General features: G+C 45.6%; 1 protein-coding gene and 1 pseudogene across 2 annotated transcripts in view; both read left to right on the top strand.

Moving 5' to 3' along the window:
- The window catches only part of HERC3 (HECT and RLD domain containing E3 ubiquitin protein ligase 3), a 44,368-nt gene extending 30,756 nt beyond the window's left edge, over positions 1–13,612 (top strand). The window contains exons 14-25 of one of the 2 annotated variants that reach the window (XM_054295575.1): positions 595–758; positions 1,194–1,307; positions 2,563–2,586; positions 2,698–2,787; positions 3,620–3,790; positions 4,416–4,559; positions 5,816–5,982; positions 7,074–7,140; positions 8,234–8,316; positions 10,390–10,573; positions 11,267–11,369; positions 11,804–13,612. In XM_054295575.1, coding sequence (XP_054151550.1) covers positions 595–758; positions 1,194–1,307; positions 2,563–2,586; positions 2,698–2,787; positions 3,620–3,790; positions 4,416–4,559; positions 5,816–5,982; positions 7,074–7,140; positions 8,234–8,316; positions 10,390–10,573; positions 11,267–11,369; positions 11,804–12,012 — 1,520 coding nt within the window. In that variant the 3' untranslated portion in view covers positions 12,013–13,612. Of the gene's footprint in view, positions 1–594; positions 759–1,193; positions 1,308–1,674; positions 1,824–2,562; positions 2,587–2,697; positions 2,788–3,619; positions 3,791–4,415; positions 4,560–5,815; positions 5,983–7,073; positions 7,141–8,233; positions 8,317–10,389; positions 10,574–11,266; positions 11,370–11,803 lie in introns of those variants that run through there. The other variant, XM_054295576.1, reaches the window with a different exon arrangement.
- Positions 13,613–14,462: 850 nt separating this feature from the next.
- On the top strand, positions 14,463–20,171 carry LOC128950677 (pre-mRNA-processing factor 6-like; annotated as a pseudogene).
- Positions 20,172–20,661: the final 490 nt, after the last annotated feature.

The following is a 20,661-nucleotide window of genomic DNA, read 5'->3' as shown; positions in this document are numbered from 1 at the left end:
TTCAGACCTCCAAAAGAATCCTAGGTTCCAGCTTTTACTTCGCAGGGGATTGGCTCTAATAAAGAAGCTAATAGTCAGGGTCCCTTCAGGGGAAAGTAAGGGTTACCTGTCCTTGGCAAGAAGGAAATCAGCCCCTCTAAAGAGGGGGAGTTAATCCTGTAGCGCAGATGTGCCAGGAGACACGCTCTGACCCTGCTGGAAAAGTCTGTGGTGCTACAGAGAATTGCCCAGGCGGCTCTTTGCTTGTCACTCCTGCGAGACAGATGTTTGCCCACAAGATCACAGCATCCTAAATGCCAAACAATGTCTTCGATTAAAGACTGAAAAACTTCCAATTCAGGCTCTCACCCTGATCAGGGTTTGGGCTGGGTAATGGCTGGTGTGGCTGGATGGGAGTGGAAAGGGAGAAGCTGTTCAGTTTCTGGTATTTCGATGATTCTGCCTCACTTTCCTGTTGCTACAGCTAGGGCAGGAGTAGGGAAGTGTTTTTAAAGAGTCTTCAGCTGTATTCCCCCTTTTTTAATGTGTAAGCCCTTATTTAGGGTGTACTCTGGCCTTTGACAGAGGTTTGTATTGATGTCCTCTGCTTTCCAGATAACTGGTGGTCTCAGGTGTGCCCACGATACTTCCTCAGGCTTGTGGACCTCTACAAAGGTGCAGTGGTTTACCTCCTCAGTGGAAGGAAGACACTGCTGATCCCAGTCCTGTTCAGCAGCTACATTACAGCTGCTCTCAGGCTCCTGGAGAAACTCCACAAGGTGAGAGGAAAGCCTGGGCATGTGCTGGCTCAGGATGATTCAGTCCTGTCTGCCCTTGGGCAGTCGTGAGCTGTGTGTCAACGTGGGAGAGATGTCAGTGACTTTCCTGAGTCCAAGGTTCTTGAAGATTGTTTAGTCCTGTCTCAAAGACTAGAAATAAAGTTACCCTAAAGAATGGCATCACAAACACCTGTCCCTTGATGGTCTCTGCTGTCACTGTGTTGTTGCAGGGTGGTTGGGTTGGTGGTTATAATTAAAATAAGTTATAACAACAAGGTTCTGTTTGATTCTTCTTGGTTTATGCCAAAAATTTAAGAAATTGTGTATTGTTTGTGGAACATTCTGGGTCCTTTTGTTGCATAACTGAATTTATGAAAGCAAACCTGAAAAATATATTAAAATATGTCAAATATTTCCATCTGTTCTCTTCACTAGGTGAATCAGAAGGTTAAACACGTGGAATATGATAAATTTTATATCCCTGAGATTTCCAGCTTGGTGGACATTCAGGAGGATTATCTCATGTGGTTTTTGCACCAGGCTGGAATGGTAAGAGGTTTTATGTATAGACGTGAAATAGCTGCCCATGTTTGTGTCTCTGGCTGTAGATCTGTATTTCCAATATCCTTAATCAGAGCATAATGTATTCAGTATAGGAGCTTCTATATGTTCAATATCTCAGATCTGAGTGCTTTACAAAATTGACCTAAAAATAAAAAGGCTGTCAAAAGAGTTGGGGCTAGCAGTGTTTAACCAAAGCTTGCAACAGTCTCTGTGATTGTTCTTGTGAATTCCAGTCAGTCTTTGCACGAGGTGATTAATTCAGTCACTGGATCCTTTTAATGTAATCAAGACCTCAGGAACCAAGTCCTGTATTCTAAAATTATAATTTTTGCCCTTTACTTCTGCTGTTTAGGCAGGTATTGTGAATAATGTAGCCAGTGATGTTAAAATGTTGCTCTGTAAGAGGAGGCAGTGTGGCGTTCTGGCTAGGGGACTGAACCAAGCCTCAAGAGATGTGGGTTCTGTTCCTGGCTCTTCCAGTAACCTGCTGGGTGATCTTGGGTAAGACCCTTCACCTCTTTTATGTCTCACTTTCCCATCTGTAAGAAAGGAGATAACTAAAATGAGGGCTGGAATATGCTGTGTGGGAACCCAGTGAGATTATTTAATCATAGCAAGGAAAGGAATCTCAAGTGTAAAGAAACCACCAAAAAACATCTGGGATGCTGCAAGAGTAAAACCTGACTGTAGTGATAACTTTGTGTGTGTTTTCATGGGCTTTGTAAGTGTTGTGTGTGCTGTGCCCCCGTCCTCTACCTTCCATCATTTAAATAGTGCTGCTGTGTGCTTACCTTTAGTGAGCAGAACAATGAAGTACTGACTTAAATTTATGTAAGGGATAGTTAAAAATGTGTCAATATGGCTAATGATGAGTGATTTGCATTACAGGGGTGTTCTTTTATCACCATGTAGTGGCCTCATGATCTCTCCTGTTGTTTAATTTGGTTTCTGCATTTGTTATTCTTCATGAGAGCAAGTTTCACCCATGGCAGACCAGCACAGGATTCTATGCCTGTCAGTCCCCTTAGTAATGTTTGATGTTCATGTTTTGAATTAGGCTTGTGCATTTTCTTGAGAAGGAAGTTCCCATGCTTTTCTTTAAGAGGAAGAAAAATGGGTTGTTGGTCCCAAAGGAGGAAAATTTACTTTGGGTCACCTTTGGACTAGTCCATCTGAAAAACCCACGAGACACAAAATTGAAAGAGTAAAAGATTTTCATACTTCTCTTTTTCTTTCACAGAAAGTAAGGCCGTCCATCATGCAGGTAAGAAAATTGTTTAAAGATTGTTCTTATTTAAATTATTAAATTGTTCTTATTTAAAGAAGTGCTCTGGGAGTTGTGGATAGGAACAAGTCTTGCCTGTCTTTCTTGCAGGATGCTGTGACTCTCTGCTCTTACCCTTTCATCTTTGATGCTCAAGCTAAGACCAAGATGTTACAGACAGATGCAGAATTACAGATGCAGGTAATCATTCTCTCTCCCTATTTTCCTGACACATTTCTTTTTCTCTGCTTTTTGCAATGGTGCCTGCATGGAAAGGGGTTTTAAGTGGGAGCTGGTGTGTGCAACACTTTATTGTTTCCATGATGCAGGAGAGCAGTGTAGCTGGAGAACCTCTTTGCCCTGGATAATGCAGAGGCAGTGCTTGGTGTCTTTCCCTTCAAAATGTTTGTCTGGCAACATCAGGGCTGCCTGATGTGCATGTGGTGGAAATTTAAACTGTACAGGGAAGAGGTAGTTATGTATTTGTGATAATCCAAGGATAAGGAGTAAGGTGAGGAGCTGTAAGACTGGATAAGCAGACAGAAATCCAGGTAAGAGGACACTTGTTTTGAAATTTCTGCCTGCTGCAGGAGTGGTTGTTCCCTCTAACCATGACGTGAGTGTTGTAGACCAGCTGCTGATGCTGTTTGCAGCCCACCCACCCAGGGGCAGTGAGGGGCACATCCCCAGGGCCCTCCAGGAGGGTGCTGACAGCAGGTATCCAGCTCCAGCACCTGCAGGTGGCAGCCAAGCCAGCTCACAGCCAGGCTGTGACAAGGGCAGCTGGCCTCTGTGCCAGTGCAATGTCCCAGCAGCAGGCACTGCTCACACAGGTGCCTCCTGAGACTGGCACCTGTGTGAGCTGGGCATACAGGCACACACACTGTACAGAGGGAGCGTGGGATTCTTCAACCCTGGAGAAACCAAAAAGGGAGAAAGGAACACCAGGCATGTAGTGGTTAACTGTTTTCCTTTCATAGGGAAGAAAAAAGGCTTAGGCATAGGCTGCTTTTCACTTCTCTTTTATTTGCAGGTTGCAATAAATGGTGCAAATTTGCAGAATGTCTTCATGCTTCTCACCCTGGAGCCTCTGCTGGCCAGGAGCCCTTTCCTGGTACTTCATGTTCGCAGGAGTAACTTGGTTGGTGATGCTTTAAGGGAGTTGAGCATCCATTCAGACATTGACTTGAAAAAACCTCTCAAAGTAAGTTTCTCCCGTATCTTTAGCACCCTCTCATTTAGCAAACATTTCTGCAGCCTTTCAGCCATTCCCATTACCTCTTCACCAGTGTGCAGTAACTTCTCCATAGGTGTTGCACACAGGAACATTTGGTCTAGTCAGTGCAAGGGTTGAGTGACTCTGACCCCTGGAGTGCTTTGGCAGTAGATAGTTTACAAGAAGGCAGGCACAGGGTTTGCTCTCTTCCCCTGGTGTGTTGAGTGTACAAGGGCCAGGGGAGAAAGCAGTTTGTGATGTTGTGCAATCTCTGTTTTGCTCCTCTGCAGGAGCAGGTTGTTTACAATAGGATGTGTTTAATCTCTGAGAAATTGTGGCAATCTTCAGTAGCTGCTCTCATGCTGATGCGTCGATTGTTGGGACGACAGGTGGTTATTTGTGGTTTGCATGAGGATTTAAACATTCTCAAAATACCTGATTTGCCACCCCTCTTCCCTTCGTGTCCCTGCAGGCAGAGCACTGAAATGAGCTCGTGGGTTGCCGTGGGTTTGGGCATGTTGGTCAGATTGCTTTGCCTGGCTCTCAGTTAGAGAGAGATCTGATTCACTCAGTCTCAGCTCTGCATCCCTGTCATGATCTGCTTTTTCTGCAGGTCATCTTTGATGGTGAGGAAGCTGTTGATGCTGGAGGAGTGACAAAGGAATTTTTCCTCCTGTTGTTGAAAGAACTGCTCAACCCCATCTATGGCATGTTCACTTACTACCCAGAGTCAAACCTGCTGTGGTTTTCAGACACGGTAAGCCCTTGCCCTCTGTACGTGCAGGTTGGAATAATATGCTGCATTTAAATGACAAGGAAGTTAGTGCCAAACTATGGGAAAGAAATGTTCTTCCTCTCATTTTCTACTCATGATACAATGTGAACTCTATTTTCAGTTAGTGTAAGCAGGTCCATTAACCTTAGTAGAATGGTGATGGTTGTGCCTGTTAAAGAGTTGGCTCTTTCTCTTTATTCTTATCCCGTAGTGAAACTTTTATTAAGGGTCAGGTGACAGGTAATAGAGCTCTTATTATCATGAGTGTGGTGGTCATGTGCTGTTTTACAGAATGAGAGGTTTAGGTGGTAGTGGCATTAGAGTTCTGTGCCTCCTTGCTGTTCACATAATTGCAGCCAATCCACTTAGCCATGCATCCCTATCGCCTTCAGGATCTAAAGTTGTGAATGCTTTATATGAGGAAGCTCTTGAGCAGCAAGGAACATGGCTTGTAGTGGAAGGTTGTTGGTTTTGGAAGAGTGTGGAGTGCAAGATCTGTACCTGTCAGATGGCTGGAGATGGTGGTCTCTGTCCTGTTCCTCACCTCCATAGGTAGCAAGGTGGAAAATGACATGGCCAGTGTTCCCTTGAGGTGTGGCTGTCCTGCTAGGGGGGTTACAGGGAAGGAAATTACCTGGTACCTTCAGTAGCTTGTAAACAGTATTACAGAGCATTCACTCCTAATGCCAGTGCTGTAAAACAGTCTTTTGGCACCAGGAGGGATGACAGTGTAAGCACTGAAAATGAGTTGTGTGTTGGGAACATTTAACGAACGTGGGCAGCCAGTCTGTGACTGACACAGCAGTGAGAGTCAGTGTGTGAGGAGAAGGAGGTCTGTGCTGGCACCTCTGCTGCTGTGTCTGCCTGGCTACAACTGTGCTGATGCAAAAGCTTTTAATAGAAAATAGGGTGGGTAACGGGGAAAGGATTGTTAACACATTTTCTTGCAGTATGTGTTAGTGTCTAAACACAGAGGTGTTTAAAAGTAACTAAAAGGCAGGTAAGGTGGAAAGCTGCTGTTTCCACAGTCGTCATGGCTAACAAAAGTAATTGAGCTTGTTTTTTTAAGCTTTGTTTCTGTGCCACACACCACCAAGAAATTTACAACCAAAGTTGCGCCTGATGGGAGCTCTCTGACTGTCCCAGTTGGAAAAGCAGGGTCTGGCTTCTTAGTGCATGTAGGAAAGTTGCACCAGTGACAGTGTGTCTCATCAGGATTTCTCTGTGTGGTTTTGCAGTGTTTTGTAGAACACAACTGGTTTCACTTGATTGGCATCATATGTGGTCTTGCAATCTACAATTTCACAGTGGTAGACCTTCACTTTCCCTTGGCTCTGTACAAAAAACTCCTGAATGTGAAGCCTTGCCTAGAGGATTTGAAGGAGCTGTCCCCTACAGAAGGAAGGTATGGAAATAAAAATTTGCAGCTTTTCTGGAAGGTGGCCCATCCAGCTAAGAACAGGAAGTGCCAAACTAGAAAAAAGCTGATGAATAAAACACTTCCTGATCTTTTTGAGTAACTGATTAATTTGGGGGACTGTGAAAACATATGAGCTGGCGATAGACTTTGTGTACAACTTCTCTCCCACAGGCTATTGGATCGATCTGCTTAGGCTCCCACCCTCCTGACCCCCAGAAACTGGGTGCCAACACAGCCAAAGGACACCTCCCACACTCCCTTTTGGGAGCAGGAGTGGAAGCCTGTCCCTGCCCTGTGTGTTGTGTGTGTGATCCCGGATCCCAGCCTCAGCCTTTCCCTCGAGCCAGGCTCAGACTAGCCAGCAGGGAGCTGTGTGTAGGGCTGTGAATTGTCCCATCCATGAGCTAGAGCAGCTCTGACCTGCTCCCATGACAGGAGGAAGTTGAGTGGAGTGAAAGAATTATTTTTCTGAGTGATATATTGAATCTTTTCTACCTAATTGCATAGAGATACTGGTTCCCCCTGACACTCAGAAGTTAAGATCCCACTGTCTTATTTCTGTTTCTGAGTTGCCATCTGATTCATCTACACCAAGTGACAGCTGTATTTATCAATAATGAGGTAAAATGCCAGGAAGGCAGCAGCAGGATTTTGGGGGGTAGCAAAGTATTTTCTATATGATGAGCATACGGATACAGTCCATCTCTGTCTCTTCCTCTATTCCCTCAGACTTTTGTGTGGTGATGACATAGAATTACAACTTTAGAACTAGGAATGTAATTCTGTTCCAAAGCCAGGATCATTAAAGATGATCCATGAACTAGGCAATCATAGACTGTATTGATAGTTTAGCATTTGTGGACTGGCATCTCTCCTGCTTCTAACAAAGCATCTCTTTAGTTGGGGAGTATTTCTTTCTTACTGCTTCAGATGACTCAGATTCTCTCTCTTGCAATCTTACCGCCCAGATGTATGATGCTGTTTACTTCTGCTGAATTTGTTTTCCCTGTTAGAGGTGTAGCTTTTAAAATCTCTGATTATTCTTCTTTTTTTTTTTTTCCCTACTTGTTGTTTAGGAGTCTCCAGCAACTTTTAGATTACCCTGGGGAAGATGTGGAGGAGACATTCTGCTTGAATTTTACAGTAAGACACATTTGACATATCAGCTCTCTGATTTCTGTGGTGCAGTTGAAGCCTGTCTACATTTTCATGTATATTCTGGCTGATTCCAAATGCCTGTAGCACACAGCCCATGCTAATCTTAAAATGTTCCTTGCTGTCAACTCCCTTCTTCTTTTGTATGCATGTGGTCCTAAAAACTAAGCTAGTAAGTAGACCAAGCTGAGTTGTTTTCAAAATAGCCTTGTTGTCACTGTTCAAAGACCTGGTGCTCTAACAGGTTGTGAGTGATGGGTTCATCTTGATCTGGATAATTTTTTGACTCTCTGCCCAAGGCCTGCCCTGGGGTAAAAACAAGGTACCATAAAACTGCTCCACACTGTGAAGAACCTTGCTGAGCAAGGAGAGTGGTGCCCATTTCCTTTTTGCATGAATGAGAGAACACAAACTCTCTTAGATCAAATTTACCTCTGGAGTGAGTCAGACCTGCATCTGACTGTGTCTCCTGCAGCAGGAGCTGTAACTTGGGATGAGACAATGAGGCCATTGTGCTGGTAATGCAGGCTGCATAAAAAAAGAATACCTTTAAAGTAACAAAAGAAACTCTTCTCCAAATTCTTTTTCACACATAAGGGCCTCTTTTGTCCATGACCCTTTTGCATTCTTTTTAGGTAACCAATTAGTGTACACAGTGTGGGTTTGTACTGCTGCCATCCTTGGCTGGCAAAAGCAGGAAAATGTCTGTGTCATTTATTCTTCCAGTGAGAGAGGATGAATTAACCCAGTGAGTTTCTGTTAAATTTTTTATTGCCAGAACTCATGAGCTTAGTTAAAAACAGTTAAGTTTTTTTCCCCAGGCAATTTACCTAAAATAATTTTTATTCCTTTCTAAGTTCACATTTCAGCTTAATAGCAGTCCAACAGCAGATGTAGGTGATGGTGGGTGGTGAAGCACACAGAGTACTGGGAGCAGAGAACAGAAGTTTCTGCACATACCATTTTCTCTGGCCCACCCTTTACATGCCAGTCCTCAGCTGTCTGAGAGGACTCTGTCTTTCTTATAGGCACATGGTCTGGAAAATAATTCTGGTAACAATAATTTCCTGGTTTTGTACAGATCTGCAGGGAAAGCTATGGTGTGACAGAGCAGAAGAACCTGATTGAAGATGGAGATAAAATCCTGGTGCAGAAGGACAACAGGCAAGTGGGGCACCTGTGGGGATGGACTCATGCTCGTGGTGAAGTCGTGTGCCACAGAAACTCTGACTGAAGGGAAATGTGGGGGCTAATTAGCAGTCACTGTGAGCAAATTTTAAGACCAGTTGCTCAAAAGTTGCTGGGCACTAGTGGCACTTGAACAAAAATCAAGTTTTCATCATCTTTCCGCCAATATTTGGAAAATGTACTATGCACTTGGATTGACATCTTCCCTATAAAAGGCCTCTATATAGACCTTTGGTAGTTTTTCTCATGTTAAGTAGGCATTTGAGACGTGATTTTGGCCCAGGTTTTGACCCCTGATGGCTCAGAGGAAGGGAACTGTATGTAACCACCAAAACCGAGCCTGGCAGACTTGTTTGTACTCCTGATTCTGGAGCCAGAAACTTTCCTTGGGCACAGCCTGACTCCCATCCCTGATCACAGCCAGAAGGACCTGCTGTACTTGGATCCCTTTCCATTTGACTGAACACCCAGAGTTATTACTAGCACAGCTACCATCCCCCCCCCACTTTTTTTTTTTGTCCAGCTGCTGAACTATTTTCTCCCCATAATCTTATAATTAGATTTCTACAAGTGCCTTTATTACTTGAAGCAGTGTTCACATTCTTTCTCTGCTGGCAAAACATTGTGATCCAGTGACTACTCAGCAGCATGGTTGGGGACTTGTACTAGGATTGCTGAAGACCTTGCTGGCAAGGCTGGAGATGAAGTAATTTCCTATTAATCTGATTATTTAAAAGGGTTTTCAATGTGTCTGAAGCCATTGCTATAGCAAAAGCTTTGTCTGTGTTACTTCTTACCTAATTTGCTACTGCCCAAAATGGTGCAATTAATAGCTAAAGAGCTGCCTCCATGCCAAACCCACAGGGGTTTCTGTCTCCCTGCAAAGAGGAGATGGACTTCAGGTAAAACAGAGGAGTGTTTAATCTACCCCTGCAACAGTGAAGGAAAGATAAAAAATGCCAGTGCTAGAACCCTTTAGGTTTTTGGGGTTGGGCATATACATTCAAAAGAAAACCTGCCTTTTTTTTACTGTATGCCATCCAGTACAAAGGAACAAAGATGTTAGTTGAGAACACTTGGGAAGAGCATCAGGGTTAACTACTGGAACTGTTTATTAAGTCAGGATAAGAAACAATGGAAGAAAATCCTTAAGGAGAAAGGTTAGTGTGTAGTTCCACCAGCTTAACATTCCAAAATTCAGTTGCTTTATCCTGACTGGAGTTCTGAACTCTAGCTAACCTCTAAATCCAAGTCTAGACATGACTCTCAATTTACCTTACAGTGCTTAATGACTTCCTCCAACTCTACATTTAAAGGCCAGGGACCAATATGCCACCCTGTGGCCTGAGTAGTTTGTTGTGTGCATGTCTGTGGGCACTGCCCTTCCTGTGTGAGGAAAGTTCATTGGGAGCTGGGAATGCACAGGATTGCTGTAACTGACAAGTGCAGAGTAGGAAATGCCTGCATTTTCCCTTTCTCCTTTGGAGTTCACAAAATGCTCTTGATGCAGAGTTCATGACTGTAACAGCCAGAGAAGAATTAAGCAACAGTTAAGTGCTTAATCAGCTTGAATTTCCCTAATGCTCAGGTGACTATGGGGAAAATGAAAATAAAACAAATGCACTGGAAAACAACTCCCCCTTTGGTATATGATTTCTTAGTCCTGGTGTTTGGTTTTGTTAGTCTGCTTCCTTATTTCCTTTAGTTCCTCACCTGTCCCTCACTGCCTTTGCATAGCACGTGTGGGGAGAACTCCACCAATGGCCAAAATGTTTCTTCCAGTTGTAAGCCCCTCAGCTTTACTGGTGGCAGAGAGCCTGGGGCACCTCCCATGCCACCACTGCCAGGGAGTGAGCAGACACACGGTAGCACTTGCTGCTGAGCACTCTGTCCATGTTCAGTGACTTGGTGAGAGGAGGGCACTGGGTTGAGCCTGCTGGAGACTCTGTAAAACACTTCACAAGCAGAAGCAGGAAAACTTGGCAGTGCTGCTGCTTAGACATGTGATTAAAAGTGCTTTCCTCTGCCTGCTTTCTCTCCATGCATTAGGGAAGAATTTGTCGAAGCCTACGTAAATTACATCTTCAATGTCTCCATCCACGAGTGGTACACAGCCTTTTCTACTGGCTTCCTGAAAGTGTGTGGAGGGAAGGTCCTGGAACTCTTCCAGCCCACAGAGCTCAGGGCCATGATAGTTGGAAACAGCAACTACAACTGGGAGGAACTGGAGGAGGTAAAGCTTCCTTCTTGTACTCTTTTTTATTTTGCATGGGTGCCAGGATTGTGCAGTTGCATGAGGTGGGCATTGGTCTGTGTCAGGATATGGGATAAGCCACAATACAATTTTTTTCTCATGTTCCTTGTACACCTTGCTGTCATTCACATGAAAAGTTTCTCACTGTGCTGGCATGCTACAGATAAAACTCAGGGAGGAAATTCAGGATGAGGAAGGACAGGGAGAAGGACTCCCATCTGCTTTTTTTAGGGATGAAATCTGTGACCAAAGGGAGGACACAAAGGGTCTTCACCTGTAGTTAAAACTCCACTGCACAAGGGCAAAAACTACACAAGAGTTCAAAGGGGAGCCTGGACACCCAGAAAGGGTTGTATCCTCTCAAAATCCATAGACCAGTAAGTTGCTCACAGTGCAGAGTGTGTGATCCTGTTCATGAGTTCAGCCTGTGAAAAGGCACTCCAGAATTGCTCTCCACACTTGTAATTAGCTGAAAAGCAGAAGGCTAATGTCTGCCTTCCTCACATTGCCAGGTCTTTGAGCTGTGCCATTGCCCATCACCCATCCTGTGTTCCCTTTCAAAGCTGTCAGGCACAGATCTGATGTCAGATACTAGAAAAGAACAGGTCTGGGTTCTGCTTAGTCTTTGCTCTCTGGTGCCGGCTGAAAATGTGGTATTTTGGTTTTTAATAGAGTGCTGTCTATAAGGGAGACTACACTGCCACACACCCAACTGTGAGAATGTTCTGGGAGACCTTCCATGAATTTCCCTTGGAAAAGAAGAAGAAATTTCTCTGTAAGTATCTTGCTGTGGTGCAGCATCTCCTGGAATCGGAAGACTTTGGTGGGAGTGGCTGCAGAGCTTCATTGCGTTGAGTTGGGTGATCTGGCATGATATATCAGATAGTCAGAGCTGGGACTTCCCTCTATTGTGGCTTTTTCACTTCTCTCCTGGCCACCTAGCTGGCTCTAGGTGGCCCTGCTTGAGCATGGGGCTGGGCCCAAGGATCTCCAGAGGTCCCTTCAACCTCAGCCACTCAGATTCTGTGACAGATAAAGGATAAGATAAGAAGGATAAAGTCCAGTGCTCATGTCTGGCACTGGCCATGCTGCTGCAGCTCCCCTGGGAGTCCAGTCAGGGTTTCAGCTTCTTCAGGCAGGTGGGGCTGAGCTTTGCTGTGGGTGCAGCCCCCATGGGAGGTCCCTCAGCTGTCCCTTGTGCCTCTGCAGTGTTCCTGACGGGCAGTGACCGCATCCCCATCTACGGCATGTCCAGCCTGCGCATCATCATCCAGTCGACGCCCAGCGGGGAGCAGTACCTTCCCGTGGCCCACACCTGCTACAACCTGCTGGACCTGCCCAAGTACAGCAGCAAGGAGATCCTCAGTGCCCGCCTGGTACAGGCCATCGACCACTACGAGGGCTTCAGCTTGGCCTGACCCCCCCGCGGGGCCGGCACGGACTCCTGGGTGCTGAGCAGCAGAACGATGGGCTTGGGATTTATTTTTGTAAGGGAATAGATCTGAACTACTTCTCTTTTCTTTTTATTTTTACTTTTTTTTTTTTTTTTGGAGGGGTGGGTAAATATAAGTAATAATAATAATAATAGAGATGATGCAGTCTCAGCCTGATGCTGCCAGCAGGGAGAGGCTCTTGCTTTTGAATTTTTTCATCTACTGAACCAAACCAGTTCAGTGGGCATTTCTGTTGTTTCCCCTCCAACTTGACATCACTGCCCTCCTGGCAATTCCTTGTAGTTTGCTTTTGTTGCCCCCATACACAAACACTCTTACCTCTTCTTCTAGTTCAGTTTAAATATTTTGATGTCCTTTGCATTTAGGGTATGGTGGAGACAGGATGAAATAGCAATCTCCTCTTTGAAAAGCTGTGATTTCCCCCCCACCCTTTTTCCCTCCCTTTATAAATGCAAGCTGGTTCTTGCTTGCTTTGAATGGAAAATCTCCTCTGCTCTTCAGTCCTTGGTGGATGGTACTGGGCTGGGATGTCATTTGTGACTCCAGAGCGGTGCATTAGTGATGTTCCCTCTGTTTGCACCAGGATGTCTCATGGAAAATATGGTAGTTTACAGAGGTTGGCTTGTTTTTTCTCACTTGTCGTGAAATTTGTTTTCTCCTCAAAGAAGCCTCAGAATCCCTCTGGAGTGGGGTTTGTGTTCAGGCTTGTGGAAGGACAAACCCTGCCTATCACAGCAGGTTTCTCTAAATGCCGCCCTCCTGTTGTGTTTCTGTCCTGGCAAGTCTGCAGCCTGGGTGGGTGGGCTGCCCTCTTTTTCCATCCCAACAGCCCTGCTACTCCAATACCAGGTGAGATGGCTGCTTTTACTGCTGCCACCTTTGTCCAGAGGAGCTGTGTGTGTGGATGTGAGTGCAGGGGTGTGTGAGTGTGGGAGGTGTGTGCAGTCTCTCCAGTCTCATCAGGTCACGTCAAAGAAAGGAGTAGGAGATCCCCATTTGAGTGGTAGCCCCATGTCTGGAGATTGATTTGATCTTTGCAGTTAGGTTTATTACTTTGCTGTTTGAGAACAGCCCTCTCGCTTGGCAGCTGTTTTGCCAAGGGGCCACAGAAGGACAATCTGTGTGAATTAGACTGAAAATGTAGAAAAATCTCTACCTAAATCTATCCTGTATGATTGGAGAGCTTTTGTCCTCTTTTCCTCAGTCTCACTGCCCCATTAAGTGAAGTTTGAATGATTTTTCTCCTTTCTCCCATGCCATTTTTCAGATCTTGATGTAAATCTCATTTTAAGCCTAGGGTGGTTTTGACATTGACTTGTTATTAGGACATAGTATTTATGCACCATGTTCAATTTACAGTATTGAACTTTGCACCTCGTAACAAAAGGTTTTAGGCTTCTGGATTGTTCTTTTTTTTAAAGACGAGCTGTGGGCTACATTGAGAGCCCCCCAGCCTCTTTCTAATGCAGCATTGAAGACAAATATACAATTATATCAAATGTTTATTTTCGATGTGTGTGTACATAGTACAGTATTATGCAATAAATTTGATGTTTAATTCTGATGGAGTGGCTGCCTTTCCCTATCAGGGAGCAAAGGAGAGGCTGCTCCAGGCACCAGCACTGCCTCTCCTCCTGTCCTGTCTCAGACAAAGGGAAGTCCTCCAAGGAAGAGCTTGGACTTGGGACCAGCCTTCAGTCATTCCATCAATGCATATGTGTGCACATATTTATTTGTTTAGGTGGATGGATCATGTGTAGACACAGGAGTCTGCACAAATCCTCTTACATACAGTGCAATGTGTGCTCATTACTGTGTGACCTGTCTTATTGTTTAAGGTCTAGCTACTGTTGTATCTAGTGTGTATAGTCTATGTTTTGTATATAGTGGGTTGCATTATTGTAGATAACACAGAGGTAAGTGTGCACATGTTTTATACATTATATAAATGCAAAATGTGTGTATATTTATATTTATACATCAGATATCTCTTTTCCAGTACCAAGTGTCAGCCCTGTTCAGCTGAGGAGGAGGAGGCAGGAAGGGCCAGGGCTGCTGAGGACTTTATGAGCCACTTTATTGGGCTGAGCCATCTTTGGCAGCATCCCACACAGAAGAGAAGCTGTCACCAAACACCTGCAGTCAAAATAGTTGTATTTTCTTGTTTTACACAAAACACAAAGCGTACACATAATGTTTTTCAATCTATTTATGTTTAAAAGGACACGATTGATTCAATTTGAAGTTGCTTTTACATAAATCATGTAAACAGACCCGAGCCTAGAGTCACTGAGATGTCATTAGCTGGGGAATGCATTCCCACGTTGCTTTTGTACACCAAATGCAGTCTGAAGAAAAGGCGTTATTAACAATTTTTTTTTTTGGTCAGGCCCTCACAGCTACCCTGGTACTGGCTTCTGCACTCAGCCAACCCCAGTATTTGCTATATACCAAGTTATTTGCAAAATTATGTGTTGTTTGCTATCTGTTACTCTAGGAGCTGGCTCCCTGCATGCAGGTGTCCAAAGGGAAGCACAAGGATCATACACTTGCTGACCATACAAGGTCCAGCAAGTGTTCCACTCTCCATGCTGTGAGTGACCATGCAGGTTGGTGAAACTTGACTGCCCTCTCCAAGAGCTGGAGATGTCAATCCACTCCAGTCTCCAAGGGCAAGAGCTTTTTCCATGAATCTTCTAAGTGTAGGGCACCAAGACATGCAGTGGGGGTATGTTGTGAGGTGTCCAATTTGGACTCTCATAGCCAATTCCTGTGTCTTCCACCCCAAGCAAAGGGCCTCTGACACCACATGCTGTGGCAGTGAAAGGCACCAAAACCCTGGTGAACACCTGAGGGAGAAACAGGAGGAGCCCAGGAAATCCTGCTTAATTGTGCTACACCAGGCTCACTCTGTCCCATTTACTCCCCTTCTACCACCTGTGGGTTACTTTGTGCTTCTCCCGACATTTCATTTTGTACTTCTCCCTGCAGACATTTTTTTTTAACTCAACCTGTAACAGTTTTGGTCTGGTTGCCCAGCTCTCACCTGGGCAGCAGCAGTCAATCACTGACTTGCAAACAGCTCCAAAGACAGCTCCTCAGGTTGGAGGATGGCTGGCAGCACTTCCCCTCTAAAACTTGCACACAACAAAAATAACAACCAGTGTATCAGCAGAATGATTAAAAGAAAAATGCTTTCATTTCACTGCCCGTAACAGAAACGTCCATTATTCAACTGTTTACTCAGGAGTAAACAGAACAAAACCAAATGCAGCTTGTTAGAATGACAGTTTTTCCCTCTATCTTTCACTCCTGCAATCTTACTTGGTGCATGACTCATTCATGGCCAGCATTTACATTTGAATGATTTATTATACCACAATGTGGTAACACAGACACATGTCCAAGGCTGCCCTGTGGATGGGAAGCCCAACAGATCCTACTGCCATCCTCCAGCAGACAGCTTTGTTCTAGTGACATGGAAAGAGGTGTCTTACACTAAACAGCTTATTTATATCTCATAAAGTACAATTTTGTACAGTATTTCACACCTTTTAAAAAACACAGTCTTGTGTTTAATGTTCTCCAGTCTATAATCACTGATGTTGGCACAGGCAAATCATCAAACAAAACGCACAGCTCTTGCTTAGATTGACCTGGTGTGCCGGGGCAAACATAATTTCTGGCTATTTGTGGTCAGTGGGAAGTTAAATCATCTGTGTGAGATAAAGACAATGTTTTAGTGCTCAGGAGTCCTCCTCCTGTGCAGGTTTGGGAGGGGAGTCACAGCATCTGCAAAACCAGAACAAAGTTCAGCACTGACACTATCCTGTATTTCCAGGATTGGAATTCCAAAATTCATTTATTTCTGATAACTTTTTCTAGCAGTTCCCTTCACCAGGAAGCAGCTGAAGTTTTGCTTTGTTTTTACCACAGGAAAGGACTTGAACAGTTCATAAGGAGAGATGGCTAGGTGCGTTTTGTTTTTTTCTTTTAACGTAAAATCTCTTCTAATAGGTTTTGTTACTTTTAGTTTTCAAAGTTCAAAAATATAAACTCTCTAAAGTGCATAACTGTACTTACATTTCATAGAAACTATCTGAAATTCTAGCAATCTACCATGTAAACAGCAGTAACTAAGCATCAGAAAATGCTACAATCTCATCAGTTTAAAAGTAAAAGGGACTGTTTCCTACATATAATTTATCAAGATTTGTCAGGGGAAAAACCCAGCTGTTGGGGGTGTCTCAGGTTGCAATGCTAGATTTAACCAAAAGTATCTATGCTATAACCAACTGTTAAAACCAGGTGGGGCACTGTTCTTTATCTCTTCCAAGACCCATCCTCCCTCCAGGGGTATGTTCTGTTAATGGCCCATTGAGCCTTAGGGCGTGACTGATAAAATCACATCCTCCCACTATGAGATGTTCCACCCAGGGGGAGGAGCCAAGCATTCCCGCCTGGATATAATCTGATATTTGAAGCACTACAAGCAGCCTTTTTCCACTGGATTCCCAGAGGAAGACCAGGCTACACCACCACTGGACCTTCAGAGGAAAACACAGGATCACTGCTTGAACAGAACCACATCTGTCAGTCCAGGAGGATTGCAGCCACCATTCCAATTGGACTGCTACCAACACCCTGACCCACAGGGTGTCAGGCTTTATTCTGACTCTGTCAGTGCTTTTGTACTCCTGCATTCTATTTTAATTTTCCTAGTAAATTGTGGTTCTGACTTGGGATCTCCCACTGGTTTGCTTTCAACCGATCACAGGGATTTTGGTTTCTTTCCTTTTGTTCCTTTTTACTTACAGAATTTTTTCCCCATAAGTTCCTAGGAAACATTAACAACTGGGTTCTTCAGAAGAACAGGGTACTTAAGGAAAACAAAAGACTTGGCCAGGCTTAGGGGAGGAGGGCATCTGGTTGCACATCTGTTATCTGGGAGTTTCTCTTTGAGGGGCAGAGATTGGGAAGGTAAAGGGTGAGGCTGGGGCAGCTGCTGGCTCGGGGATTTAGAGGGTGGTCGGAGATGCTGTTTGGAGAAGGGAGTTAGCTCCTGCTGCTGCTTCTGCTGCCACTTTCCTGGCTGCCTCTCCCAGCTCTGCCCTGGTCTGCCTTCGGTCTCACCTCAGCACCACCATCATGGACAACAAGAGGAAGCTGTTCCTGGGCATGCCCGTGCCCCTGGGGTACCTGTCAGGTCTGGGCCGTGGAGCCATGGGCTTCACCACCTGCTCTGATATCGGCCCTGCCCGTGATGCCAATGACCCCGTGGGCAACTGGCATGCCCCACTGAGCAAGAGAACTCTGGGAGAGCAGATGGAGAAGAACCAGAGGACAGCAGATGATGATGATGGGGATTTGAATGACACCAATTGCGATGAGTTCAATGGCTACGCTGGGAGCCTATTCTCAAGCGGCCCCTATGAAAAAGATGATGAAGAAGCAGATGATGTTTATGCAGGTTTGGATAAGATGATGGATGAACGCAGGAAAGAAAGGAGGGAACAACAAGAAAAAGAGGAAATAGAAAAGTACTGTATGGAATGACCCAAAATACAACAGCAGTTCTCAGACTTAAAATGGAAATTAGTGGAAGTTACTGAGTAGGAGTGGCTGAGTATTCCCAAGGTTGGGGATGCCAGGAACAGGCGGCAGAGGAATCCTCGTTATGAGAAGCTGACTCCTGTCCCCAACAGCTTCTTTGCAAAGCATTTGCAGTCAGGGGAGAGTCACACTTCTGTGGACCTACGCCAGACACAGTTTGGTGGACTGAGTACTCCATATCCAGGGGGTTTGAATACTCCGTACCCAGAAGGAATGACACCAGGCTTGATGACACCTGAGACAGGTGAATTGGATACGGGGAAGATTGGCCAAGCCAGGAACACCTTGATGGGTATGAGGCTAAGCCAGGTGTCAGACTCTGAGAGTGGCCAGACTGTAGTGGACCCAAAAGAATATCTGACGGACTTGAATTCCATGATTCCCACACATGGAGGAGATAGCAATGATATCAAAAAAGCCCATTTGCTCCTGAAATCTGTCCAAGAGACCAATCCTCATCATCCACCAGCCTGGATAGCATCAGCCCCACTGGAGGAGGTCACTGGCAAACTCCAGGTGGCTTGAAACCTTATCATGAATGAAGCAGAGATGTGCCCTAAGAGTGAAGATGTTTGGTTGGAAGCTGTACAGCTTTAGCCAGGAGATACAGCCAAGGCTGTTGTGGCGCAGGCTGTGCAGCACCTGCCACAGTCTGTGCAGATATATATCAGAGCAGCAGAGCTGGAGACAGACATCCATGCCAAGATGTTCCTTTTCCTTAGGAAAGCCCTCGAGCATGTTCCAAACTCAGTGTATTTGCAAAGCATCTGTGGAGCTGGAGGAACCCGAGGATGCCAGGATCGGGCTGAGCCAGGCTGTAGAGTGCTGTCCAACCAGTGTTGAACACTTGCTGGCACTGGCAAGGCTGGAGACGTACGAGAACACTCACGAAGTCCTTAACAAAGCCCAGGAGAATATCCCAACAGATTGTCCTATCTGGATTACTGCTGCCAAACTGGAGGAAGCCAATGGAAATACCCAGATGGTGGAGAAAATCATTGACAGAGCCATGACATCTCTTAGGGCTAATGGTGTGGAAATCAACAGGGAGCAGTGGATACAGGATGCCAAGGAATGTGATAAAGCTGGAAGTGTGACCACATGCCAGGCAATCATGAGAGCTGTGATTGGGATTGGGGTCGAGGTAGAAGATCAGAAACACACCTGGATGGAAGATGCAGACAGTTGTGTTGCTCATAATGCCCTGGAGTGTGCCCGAGCCATTTATGCCTATGCCTTGCAAGTTTTCCGGAGCAAGAAGAGTGTGTGGCTGCGCGCAGCCTACTTTGAAAAGAACCATGGAACCAGGGAATCCTTGGAGGCTATTTAGCAGGGAGCTGTCGCTCACTGTCCCAAAGCAGAGGTGCTGTGGCTCATGGGGGCCAAATCCAAGTGGCTGGCAGGAGATGTGCCAGCAGCCAGAAGCATCTTGGCCCTGGCCTTCTAGGCCAACCCCAGCTGCTGTGAAGCTCGAGTCGGAGAACAGTGAGTAGGAAAGAGTGAGGAGGCTGCTGGCAAAGGCTCACAGCAGTATCCCCACAGCAAGGGTCTTCATGAAGTCTGTGAAGTTGGAATGGGTGCTTGGGAATATTGCTGCAGCCCAGGAGCTCTGTGAGGAAGCCCTGAAGCACTATGACAGCTTCCCCAAACTGTGGATGATGAAAGGACAAATTGAAGAACAAAAAGAACTGGTAGAGAAAGCACGGGAGGTTTATAATCAAGGGTTGAAGAAGTGTCCCCATTCCATACCCCTGTGGCTTTTGCTGTCCAGGCTGGAGGAGAAAGTTGGGCATCTGACTAGCGCAAGAGCTGTCTTGGAAAAGTCTCACCTGAGGAATCCAAAGAATCCAGACCTGTGGTTGGAGTCTGTGCGCTTGGAGTACCAAGCTGGGCTGAAGAACGTAGCCAACAGTCTGATGGCCAAGGGCCTGCAAGAGTGCCCCAATCCTGTGATCAGAAGCAATTTTCCTCAAAGTGGGACTGCAACGAAGGACCAGGAGTGTGGATGCTCTCAAGAAGTGTGAACATGACCCATATGTCCTGCTCACTGTGGCCAAGCTGTTCTGGAGTGAGCATAAAATAACCAAGGCCAGGGAGTGGTTCTACTGCACAGTGAAGGTAGACTCTGACCTGGGGGATGCCTGGGCCTTCTTTTACAAATTTGAGCTCCAGCACGGCACAAAGGAACAAGAAGAGGTGAGGAAATGCTGTGAGAATGCTGAACCTCACCACGGAGAGCTCTGGTGTAGTGTCTCCAAGGACACAGAGAACTGGCAGAAAAAGATTGGAGAGATTCTTTTGCTTGTGGCAGCCAAGCTGAAAAATACATTCTAGAGTGTGCTGGCCTCAACTGCCTCAGAGGTCTCTGTAGGACTTAACCTGCCCTTTCAGTGACACAGATTTTGAAGGACAGTGTTGGGGGATAAGTTTCTTTCCTTTTGTTCCTTTTTATTTACAGAATCTTTTCACATAAGTTGTTAGGAAACATTAACAACTGTGTACTTAAGTAAGTGGCCAAGCTCAGGGGAGGAGGGCATCTGGTTGCCTTTCTCTTATCTGGGAGTTTCTCTCCTAGGGGAGAGATACTGTGAGAATTGGGCAGGTGAAGGGCAGGGCTGGGGCTGTCTCTTTTTTTTTTTTTGCTTCAGAGGAGAACAGTTGGAGCTGCTGCTTGGGGAAGGGAATTCATTGCTGCCGCTGGAGCCCAGCCCAGAGCTGCTTCTGCCATGGGGTGAGTCTCTGCTTGTGAGGGCAGTCACTGAAGTGGGACCTTATTAACACTTACCTCACTAAAAGAAGGACCTATCCCCATCCTGCTCACGTGCCCAAGATCCTGAGCTTGCCCCTCTCTGCCCTGCTGGGAGCCGGGCTCCTCTGTCCCACCCTCGCCGCTTCTCCGGCCCTGCTCCGAGCTTTCACTGCGCTGCAGCCCCGCAGCCCCTGCCTGCCCAGACATCCCGTAGTTCCAGCCACAGCTCCAGAATATCTTATGATATATCT

Source organism: Melozone crissalis, unplaced genomic scaffold, assembly GCF_028551555.1.
Source record: "Melozone crissalis strain CALT ecotype California unplaced genomic scaffold, PUWL_Pcris_2 ptg000006l_1, whole genome shotgun sequence".
NCBI classification, from domain to species: Eukaryota; Metazoa; Chordata; class Aves; order Passeriformes; family Passerellidae; genus Melozone; species Melozone crissalis.
This window is presented reverse-complemented; position numbering and strand designations above follow the sequence as displayed.